This window comes from Dendroctonus ponderosae, unplaced genomic scaffold, assembly GCF_020466585.1.
Source record: "Dendroctonus ponderosae isolate FM_Combo_2020 unplaced genomic scaffold, Dpon_F_20191213v2 Dpon_F_20191213_3, whole genome shotgun sequence".
NCBI classification, from domain to species: domain Eukaryota; kingdom Metazoa; phylum Arthropoda; class Insecta; order Coleoptera; family Curculionidae; genus Dendroctonus; species Dendroctonus ponderosae.
The window spans coordinates 14,754,777-14,766,275 of NW_026018508.1; the positions used below are offsets into that span (position 1 = coordinate 14,754,777).

Genomic DNA, 11,499 nt, shown 5'->3' on the forward strand with positions numbered 1-11,499 from the left:
TGCTGTTATCGTGGTTCTGGGTCTCTTATTTGGTTGATCACCGTCTAAACATTCTGCAGCTGAAAAACAACTTAAAATTTTATTTGCTCGCTCCTATAATTTTCCAAAAATAGTAACTGTATAATTATCAATGATATTGTTGGGGGCTGGCTGTAAATTAATGCAGAAAAAAACTGAGTGCCACTTTCAGATTAATATAACTGATTTGCACGTGGTTAAGTACTTGTTACAGTGAAGAAAGAACAACGAGCAAACTTTAAGTCAATTTACGTGTTTATTGATATAATTTATTTACTTGATTGAATGCTTGTTTTTCCGAACTTTATTCTCCACAATAACACAGCATGAAACACTTTCAACAACTGTACCAGGAATGAAAAAATTGCATTAAATTGATGTAAGGAAGTGCAGGTTTAGAGCTGTGTAGGCCTGGTTTGAGAGCGCTTTTGAGTTGTTGCCGGTCTCTGAGTTAATGAGTTGATGTTGATGTAATGGTTGATGAGTTATAACTCATGGCCAATGACGGAATTTTAACATCTAACAAAAAAGGCCATCAAAATTGCTTGAAACTATTTGGTCTGAAACGGGGAAAATGCGGATATTTTGAAAAAACTGAAAAAATTTAGAGCGATGAGGGTGTCGAGTTTTCTAAATATTGATTATATGCTGTTGCTATCTCTGATCGTTTTTTGAGGAAACACGATAACTTTGTTTCGATTTTGTCCCAAATTCAAAGGTAAAATGGGTATTCGAAAAAGACGATAAAGAAGACCAAACTAGATGACTTTTCTTGTAACTTTTTTGCATAAAGGACTCTCAGTTTGCCAGTATTTTACAGTAAAACGTTAGGAAAAACGTGTTGTTCTGTTTGGAAATATTGATTGATATAGTGAAGAAACCGGAATTTATATAAACCAAATTGTTCACAGCGACAAAAGTGACGTGTTTTCCGAATAATTGGTTCTAAACTCTCACTTGTTCTGTTCGGGGAAATATTTTTTGGAAAAAATCAACTTGGAAGCTGCAAAAGGTTCCAGAAAAAAATTTACAAAGTTGTTCAGGAGCCGAGTATTCAGGTATTTTCGCAGAAAATACCTGAATATTGTCAGTATTTTAACTAAAACTAAAAATTATACGTTTTTAGCGTAGCACGAATTGCTTAATGGAAACGTTGCTAAAACTGGAATCACCTGAAATTTCAAAGAAACGTGAAAAATCTTCAGAGCGATGAGGGTGGCGAATTTTTCAAATAATTTTTTGGAAACTTTTGCTCTCTGGCCGTTTTTTCAAGATAATCTTAATTGCTTTCGATAAAAAAACTGAATAAAACGATTTGGTTTCTGTGCCAAATTCGAAGCTGAAAAGGGTTTTCTAAAATTCTCTGCAAATCGATGAATGAGGCCAATTTTCAAGAAAAATCAATTTTGTCCCCCAATCAAGGCCCCCATTAACGCCAGAAAAGAAGGAAATCATCAGAAAATAATGTTTTTTTTTGCGTTTTCGATTAAAAACTTTTACTTTTGTGATCGGTTTTGAAGAAAACCTTAATAGTTTCCGGGAAAAACGGGATAAATTTATTTTCCTTTTTGTCCCGAATTCGACTCGGAAAAAAGTTTTTGTAAAATTTCTACAAAGCTATAAATATATCTTGTATGTTTTCGTTTAAAATACATCCAGATCGTCAGTATTTTTAAGTAAAACTCTTCAAAATAGAGCGTTTTTGAGTAGAAAGTGAAGCAAAAAAATTAAGTCAAAACTAAAAAACCACATTTTTTTAACAAACTCTACAGTCGTCAGAGGAATGGAAGTGATGAGTTTTCCAAATAATTTATAGAAACTTTCGATAATTCAGTTCGTTTTTTGATAGAAAATTATTTGATTTTTGGCCCAAACTCGAACCTGGAAAGGGATTTCAAACATAATTTCATAATTTTTCCCGAAAAAATACCTTAAGATTGTCAGTATTTTAAAGTGATTTTTTTGAAAATTTAGCATTTAGAAAAAAAATGTATATGTTTCTTACAAAGAAAAACATGCTTTTCTGAAAAATGGGCAAACGATCTTGAAAACCTTTCGGTGGGAAATATTGTAGATTAAATTACTTGCACTTACAAACATTGTTGTAAAGGCTATAAAGCAACTAAATCTCACTAGGTTTTACAGTTATATTGTGTGCAAAATATTTTGCATATTTTGCAGATGTTGCTGAGTACTAAATATGGAAACAAGAACATTAGCAACTGTATGTATCAGGGTTAATTTAAGTTAATTTTCCAGTCTAGGGACGAGGTCGGTACGCATCTTTATGGCCATTTGAAAACAATAAGCTGTCGAAGTTCTCGTTCACATTTTATTGGCTTGTCTATAATGGACGGTCAGTGTAATCAACACCATAAAAAACCACCAACATTTAAATTACAATAAAATACAACAGTACTTTAAATTTAATATATTCCTAATTATTACCTAATTGATTTCTAAGAATATAAATTGTTAGACACCGGTGTTCTGAACAAAAAATAATCAACAAGAGAAAAAATTAATGCATGAGAAGGCGCGCACAGGTGGAAGTCAATAATTTTATTATTACATTTTTGTGCCTTTCACTTTGTCGATAATCGAATGCAAATTGCTTTTTAATCTGAACACTTATGTAATATTTGAAATAAACCATATCGTCTATGATACTCTCAGGGGAAACGCCGAAGTAATTTTTTGGGAGGGTCAAGAACAAGTCTGAATTTTGTGTAGTTACCTGGCTAATTTACCAGTCAAATGTGTTTTCTACATATGCTGAATAATGATAGTTTTACCAGTTCGTTTCACAAATTAAATAGGATAATAGACGCTACATCAAATCAGCAATTGTTCTCATCAGCTGAATATGTTCAGGTCACTTTGATTTAATTTATTTACAAATGCTATAACGCAAATCTGCTCAACTACGCAGAAGGATTTTAATATGTGGAACCACTTCTGGTGTTGATCACACAACATGAAAAACAATTAGTCTAATTCCTGCATTTTATTTGCTAATATACTCAATACGAATTTAAATATTAGTTATTCACTCGAGCTTGAAACACGCCAACCTGCTTTGTTGAATTAGTTTATTGCTCAATTTTAAATGCGGAAGACTTTCTGATTTGTGGTTTACATGGGCTTTTTGAAAATGGGAACTTTTATACGCGGCCGAACTGAGCGAGTAGCAAATATTATTATAATTTTTACGTTAGTGAGCAAAGAGAATTTTGAGGATCTTTTGAAACTGTCCTAAGCGTTTTGAAACGTCTGCTAATACACAGTGGGCAACGCATTGCCAACGGAAATATTTAATCGCATATAACTCGATACTCGGTGCTCAAAATCATCATAGAAATATGTTTCTTAAGCTTAGCACAATACATACTATGCCTACTATAGTGGATGATCATCTTTGATATTCTGATGGAAGTCCAGTACATTTTAGAGATAAAACTTTGGTTCCTAATTGCTAGTAACTGTTCCCTGTTTGGGAAATTGGGAAAGTTTCCTCTCTAAAGTGTCGCATAACAGATCTTTTATACAATCATCCAGGGGTGGATACAGCTTTAAAGTCAGGGGGGGGGGTTATGAAGAAAAAATACAGTCTTCTGTTGTCTATGAAATTAGAAAAATGATCGTCGTTTTGTGCAAGATTATTGCAAAATTTCGTGTTTTTCGTCCCGTTTTGCATGTTTCTCGGACGCAAAATGAGCAAGAACGCTCATTTGTACATCATTCTAGAGAGAAATAAATGGCCTTTTTAGAAAGTGAATCATGGACGGGAAAATGTTGGCAGTTTTCTCAAAAAACGCTTGAATTCAAGAAGTTTTAGATTTGCGGGTTTTTTTTTTGAGTTGCAAAATCCACTTGAACAGAAAGTGAAATTTGAATATCAGACACTTAGGTACAAGATTATGCCAAAATTTAATGTTTTCCGTTCCATTTTTGCTCATATCTCGGAGGCAAAATGAGCAAGAACGCTCATTTGTCCATTATTCTAGAGAGAAATAAATTACCTTTTTCGATAGTGAACCATGGATGGGGAAATGATGGCAGTTTTCTCAAAAAAGGCTTGAATTCAAGAAGTTTTAGGTTTGCGTGTTTTTTTTTTGAGTTGCAAAATCCACTTGAACAGGACGCTGCTTTTTTCGAAGTTTCTCAAGAACCATTCGAGCCACATAATTCGTTTTGGCATCGTTGGATGGAGAATTGAAAAGTCGATTCAGTCGTAATAAAGTGAGTGAGGAAATTTGAGTAGTTTTGACCCAGAAAGCGAAATTTGAATATGAGACACTTAGGTGCAAGATTATGCCAAAATTTCATGTTTTCCGTCCCGAAGAATTTTGCATATCCAAGAAAGTCGAAATGACCAAAAAGGCTGAAATTGCCAACGAGGCAAAGTAATGTATCTATATGTTCTACCATTCGAAAGTTGCCGTCAGGAGGGATTTTAAATTTACTTTAACACCGATCTTTTCTTGTAGAAGTGCAGATACCGCTCAAAATAAGTTTTTTAGTTGATTTGTGGGATTTATTAGGTCCGAGAGGCGCAATTCGAAATTGGCCATTAAGCAAAGTTTCAAGGTGGTTAAATAGTCAATGGGCAGGAGTGACAAAGTATAATAGATTGAATCAATGTGATGCTCAATGATAACAATGGAAACTCGGGCACACTTTTTGCTTATATCATGGAAAAGTGGATGCAAGGTATTTCCTAGATATTCCCCAAGCACTTCCCGCAACACCTACAAAAGAATACCGCTAATATTATCGCATTCTGGGTAAATGAAAACTCAAATGGGGACGAATTTAGAAGAGTCTCATCAAGTCTTCGCCACGCATATGCAACTGCTATTTCCATAATAAGCGAAGCGAGCAACATGCATACCAGTACCGAGTTATTTCCATTTAAATAAGCATTTGATTCTAAAATGATCTTGTCACCTTGGAATCCATCAGAACAGAATTATTGCCAATGTATGCGCTTTTTTGTAGTCTAATAGAATAAATTAAGCGCGCTTAGCTGATTTATAGAATCCGTTATGAATCACTAGCAACTCGATTAATGTCGTATTGAATTAAACTGGAAAATTGAAGTTTCTTGTAAAGTACTACGTAGTCAGCAGGGGTTACTTGACACTTCTTCTTCCTCTTTCCTGGCTTTACCAGTCTGGGTGAGTCTGTCTGTCTTAAACCTTCAATTTGTTTTCTTGAAAATGAAAGCAAATTGAAGGTTCAAGACAGCAAAGAGCAGAATTAATATAATGTTTCTCAATTTTGGGTTTGAATGAGTTTCCAATTCCTCCTTTCCTGATGATGGCGCTGTTGTTGTCTCGCCGAAACGTAGCGAAATAAACAAATTTTTCTCAAAACTACTCCCTTTTTTAGGGACAGCTTCTAAAGTCGCAGTATTAGAAGCTCGGATCGAGAATCAGATCGATGGAGCTCTGGTCACGCAAATCTATGTCTCAATCGATAAAGTGGCTCTCAGATTTCAATGCATAGAATGTCCAAAGATTTTCGCACATTTTCGCACAGTTGACGCAACTTACCTTTCGACTTTGCCGTTTCGTAATCGGGTTTACACACAAGTTTCCTATCTTCCATGAGGTAGAATTCGTCGCCTGTGTTGAGCTGCCGTGCGCACATTACGCATGCAAAACATTGAAGATGGTAGACGTTGTCTTGTGCTCTGCGCACGACCTGTGTTGGTGGAATGCCCAGCTCGCAACCTGCGCACTTTGTTCCGAAGCGCCTGCACCCACAGCATAAAAGCATAAACAATATACATATGTTGCCAAATATGCCAGAAAATAGTAGTTTTCGATACAAGGGCGAAAAATGTCGTTTTTCGAACGACGACGGCGTTTGAGACCCGAGACGAAGTCGAGGGTGTCAATCCGTCAGGAGTTCGAAAAACAAATTTTCGCCCTCGTATCAAACACTATTTTTTATTCGAATGAAAGATTACACGACTAATAAAATGCATCGATTTCATATTTAAAATTTTGTGGCAGTGTCATTTTTTGAAATGTCATGTTTTGAAGTTTGTAATTAAGTTTAAGTACTTTTTCAACTTGAAACATCTGTGGTCTTGGGATGGTGTATGCATGTTGCATACTCTGCATGACATTTGCGCTTCTTCAAAAGATCGTGTTTTACGTGTGACAACATCGCAAAAGTAGATAAGTAGGCCATTAAAACGATTATGAGACTGAACTTGTAACAAAGGTATAATTTGCAAATTGTAAGTAAACTTGAAAATAGGATCAATAGTTGTTGATAAACCTACGTAATTCCTTAAAAAAGCATTTCGGTTATTTTTAAATAAAAATACTAAAAAGTATATAATGACAGTGGCAAGTTCAAAGTGTCACATTTACTTTGTCGCACACTGTGCGGCAAAGTCCGTGCGTAAAAGTAAAACAAATGAACGCTAAAGAAAAGTGATTCTTTTTGATCATCGCTTCTGTTTGCAAAATGGCACTTTTTGATTCATTCGAATAAAAAAATGTTTTATAAGTGTGCTTCGATTAGTTATAATTTAAAGAAAAGAACCACTAGCAAGAACAAAAATGGTCGCATTTTTGTGTCAGGTTGCAAAGTTTCATGCCACATGGTTCCTTCAAAAAAATGTTTTTATTCACAGATTAAAACTAACGAACGTAGTGATTAAAAATTGGCGTCATCCGCTGCAGTTGTTTAGGGTATTCAGGGCCTGCAGAACAACTATAAAAACTACTTTCACAAAAACTTAAATATTGCCTAAATCATAAACCCCTACATTGATATGTTCGCGACATTATAATCTAAATATGTGTTGCTTTCGGTATAAGCTAGCAAAGAAAGGTGAAACTGAAAAGACAACAGAAAAAACAGACTTCTAGGACTGACCGATCGTTAAATTAGTTGCAGTTATCAGACTAAAACAAGATGTTTGAAATGTTAATTTTCATTAAGCTCCCGAAGGAGTCATAGAAATCTTTGTCTTTGTTGTCGTTGTGCTGATGGAACGCTACAGAAGTTTCGTCTTAAAATTATTGGATCGGTGTTACGAATGCAAGAATGGCTTCAGCATTCACCTGTTCATTTTCGACAATTTTTCCTTTCTTTGTACTTTTTTTTAAATTTTTTACATGTATTTTTACAAAAAACTGAATAGCTTGCGTCAAATATACTTTCTTCAGTGAACACACTTCATGGTTAACTGAAAAAGGGGTGTGAAAAACAAATTAAAAAACGTTTCAAAGTACAACACTCCCTAAAAGCGACGATGCACGCATGAGTCCAAAAAACTCTGAAAAGTGTAGGAGTGTCCAAAAATCTACCAAATTCCGAAAAAATCAGGTTTTTATTGAGCCTATTGCGTGCCTCATCTGAGTTGTTCACCTTTTTGATTTTTTGCGCTAAATTTCAAGCTAGATGTTAAAATGGGGCCAAAGTTTAATAAATAACTCTGTACTCCCTAAAGACCGCCAGACAACACTCCTAAAGGAATGGCGCCATTTTCGAATCACCCTGTAGAGTATGTCCGAAGTGAGTTTTATAAACATGTACCTTGTTAAGTTCCATGATTGAAGTTTGATACAAAAAGCGAATAAACTGAATGTATGGCTCAAAAAGATCTGATACTTACTTAAAAAAATCTTCCTTACAGAAAAGTTGTCCGTTCCTTGCGAAGCACTTGTCTGTGAGCTGCATTCTACAGTCTGTACACTGTAGGCATTTGGCGTGCCATGTTCTGTCCGCAACTTTCAAAATAAATCTATCCAAAATTAGCTCATGGCATCCGCCACATTTTGGAATTGTTGCTGAAACAATAGTTACCCTTTAGTAAGTGAAAAGTTGATTTGCAGTTTATAAGAAGAACAAAAAAATCAGTGGCGATAACATACAGTCGGTCCCAGAAGTTGTGTAAATTCATTTAAAATTCAGTAGACTGTTTGTTGGAGAAAAGCTCGTACACGACAATTTTCATTTTTAAATGCGACTTTTTATAGCAAACCCATTTATTTAGGGTTTAACTTACGCTTTTATTATAGTAGAAGGCGCTTTTAAATTCAGGGGGGGGGGGGTTATGTAGAAAAATTATAGTCTTCTGTTGTCTATGAAATTAGAAAAATTATCGTCGTTTTGCGCAAGGGTGGCATAAGATTATTGCAAAATTCCATGTTTTTCGTCCCGTTTTGCATGTTTATCGGAAGAAAAATGAGCAAGAACGCTCGTTTTTATATCATTCTAGAGAGAAATAAGTGACCTTTTTAGAAAGTGAACCATGGATGGGGAAATGTTGGCAGTTTTCTCAGAAAATGCTTGAATTCAAGAAGTTTTACAATTGCGTGTTTTTTTTTTTAGTTGCAAAATCCACTTGAACATAACGCTGCTTTTTTCGAAGTTTCTCAAGAAGCATTCGAGCCACAGAATTCGTTTTGGCATCGTTGGATAGAGAATCGAAAAGTCGATTCAGTCGTAATAACGTGAGTGAGGAAATTCGAGTAGTTTTGACCCAGAAAGCGAAATTTGAATATCAGAGACTTCGGTGCAAGATTATGCCAAAATATCATGTTTTCCGTCCCGTTTTTGCTCATATCTCGGAGGCAAAATAAGCAAGAACGCTCATTTGTACATCATTCTAGAGCGAAATAAATGGCCTTTTTAGAAAGTGAACCATGCTTGATGCAATTGTGAAACTTAAAAATAATGGAATTTATTGAAAAATTTTCGAGATAATAAGCCAAACAATAATTTTTGTGGACCTCATTGAACTGAAGTCAATCCTGCACACAAAACCACTAATATTTTTTAATTGCCAACTTTTTAACATGTAAAGTATTTCTGCTTTTAATTACCTAAGCGGAATATATTGAAAATGCTTTAAAAGCAAGAACTGAAAATTAAAGTCAAATAAAAAGCAATATCTAAAAATAAAAATATAGTATGTATTTAGGAGGTTTTCTTGCAAGAATATTTATTTCTGTTAAGTGAGCTTTGTCAACAAAAGATCCAAAAATAGTAAGTAATTGGTAATAAATTTTCTTTGCCCCAATAAAATCCGATCCGACATACAAACTGATGATGGTGGAGAAAAACACCGAAACGTTTTTGTAATATTTTAAATGGTAAACAATAAAATTGACTGGAACCCAGGAATTTCTTTTGAATTAAGTTGAAATACAGTCAGAAAATACTCACAAAGTCAAAAAAGAAAACATTTGAGTGTCACGAGAGCACTAAATATATATAATAAATATATATAGCACTCGGATAAAGTCCTTCTTCTTGCTTTAACCGATAACATTTTCCATTCACCGATAACATTTTTCATTCATAGTATATGCTTAGAGCGAATTTGGCTTAGATTTGGCTTCGGCATGGTTAGTCAAATTGTATGAAGACGATCGAACAATTAATTAAATTATGACTTATTTTTCCCGGCTCACCTTAAATAACTGATGATAAGTATGTAGATCCATAAAACTGTTAATAAATAAATAAATTCTATCTGTGTGATATGTGATGTACTTACACAATAGTATCTCAGGCATATCATCTAAACATATCGGCGGCACTCTATACATTTCAATATCACGAGACTCCCTGTCTTTGCAGATCATGTTCGAACCGCTAATTAACAACCAACGCTTAAAATGTTCGCACTAAACCGCAGATTTTCAATAACTCAAACAATGGAAAATATTCTGGTTGTACGATTATGACTTCGAGTTGCAGCATAAAGCTCTATCCGCTCTGAGCGCTCCGTGAAAACTAACTTCCCTTACCCCTAGGGCGCAAGGCCCCTGATATCGACCCTTTCGCCCACTAACCTCGCCCATCCAACATTGTTGACAAGGGAAACTGAATTTTATTAAGGGACGAGCCCTTGTTTTTCAGCGGGGAGCACTGATTGGCCCGGGATATCTGGAGGGACGACCCTTCGCACAGAAGGGTCTTTGTTGCGTTTGTCCTGTTGGAACGAGAGAAGCAACGCTGTCTCTCAACAGTGTAAAGACTGTTTTAGGTGTCTATGCTTTTTTGATAATCATTCTGATTGCTGCCAGTAGGTGAATCGGAAAGCGGATCGCAGGTCGAAAGTTTCAGCGGTTTTATAGAGACAAACTGAACTCGCTTAAATTGGCATTATTTTTTGCTTTCTCGTCATCGTTTCCACTTCCTTGATTTAACAATTAAATGTCGTGGATTTGTGATGATTTTGGAAAATAATTGTGAGATTTTGATTTAAGATCCAGTAAAACTTAAAAGGGGTTTCCAAATTTGAAAACTGTTTAGGCCTTACTAATCGAACATACACGTGCAGACAAAACATGAACACACGGGAGAAACTTTGGATAGATGCAATTGTATTCTTATCTTTCCTGTCTCAGTCAAAGTGTGAAGTAAAAATTTTGAATATCTTTTAGTGCATTACGTTTCGGTGAGACAATAGCGCCATCAGATGGTAATCACCATCTAAAGGTTTTTCAAGCTGGCGCCCTATCCTCTATTTTCTACCCATTAATGCTCCAGAAATTCACTAATTTCTAGAGATAAATTGGTAAATATTGACCTTCTTTTAGGTCTTTGTTTTCTTAAAACCTTAAATTTGCCTCTCTCTTTGAGACGAAAAAAACGCGCAAATTTTAAACTTCTTGAAATCAAGACTTTTTTTAGAAAAGTGCCAACATTTTCTTATCAATGGTTCACTTTCTTAAAAGGCCATTTATTTCTCTCTGGAGGGATGTAAAAATGAGCGTTTTTGCTGCTTTTGATTCCGAGAAATGAGCAAAAACGGGGCTGAAAACATGACTTGGCACATATTTCTGTTTTGCTAATATCTGCACAATAAATGTTTTTCTATAATATGTTTTGCATTCTCTAGCAAGCTCCGGAAGAATGACTCTAATTTTCAATCATGTGTATACTTCGATATAATTTCCTAAAACAGCACAAAGAACACTTAAACAATTTTAGATCTATTGAACTAGACAAGTTAATAACATTCATGGATCAAGATCTAAAGGGAGAAAACAGAAAGTTAACCTTCTCGTCTTCAGAGAATAGCTAACCGTATTATGCTCGTTTGAAAATGCAGAAACTTCGAGTCAGATTAGGCAAGTTGACATTAATAATTCAGGAAAGTTGGCAAGATTTTACCGTCTTTGCTCGTGAAAAATAAATTTCAGTTTCGGGCGATCCAGTGCAAGAAAGATTCGGTAAAGAAAATATACGAGCCAAGGGGGAAAAGTTCCGTTTGTATCCAGGATGATGTGCTTCTCGTATTGTATTCACTTTGAAACTTGTAATATATCAGCTCTCATACCTAAGTTGTAGATAAGTTCTATTTTGTTGAGGCGGATTCATTTTTTTACAAACTTCTTTTTGGGTAGTTCGCCTCAAAAATTTTTGTCTTTAAAAAAGACAGAATTTCCTCACGTCTTTTATTACAGATTGATAAATAGTGCTCCTATTTCGCAATAA

General features: G+C 35.0%; 1 protein-coding gene across 3 annotated transcripts in view; it reads right to left on the reverse strand.

The window, feature by feature from the left end:
- Positions 1-11,499, reverse strand: part of LOC125503931 (LIM/homeobox protein Lhx3) — a 34,847-nt gene continuing 23,348 nt past the window's right edge. Inside the window, exons 2-4 of one of the 3 annotated variants that reach the window (XM_048665076.1) lie at positions 7,661-7,835; positions 5,577-5,779; positions 4,504-4,769 (exon numbers count right to left, since the gene is read on the reverse strand). In XM_048665076.1, the coding sequence (XP_048521033.1) occupies positions 4,711-4,769; positions 5,577-5,779; positions 7,661-7,835 (437 nt within the window). In that variant the 3' untranslated portion in view covers positions 4,504-4,710. Of the gene's footprint in view, positions 71-4,503; positions 4,770-5,576; positions 5,910-7,660; positions 7,836-11,499 lie in introns of those variants that run through there. The other 2 variants (XR_007281167.1, XR_007281168.1) reach the window with 2 other exon arrangements.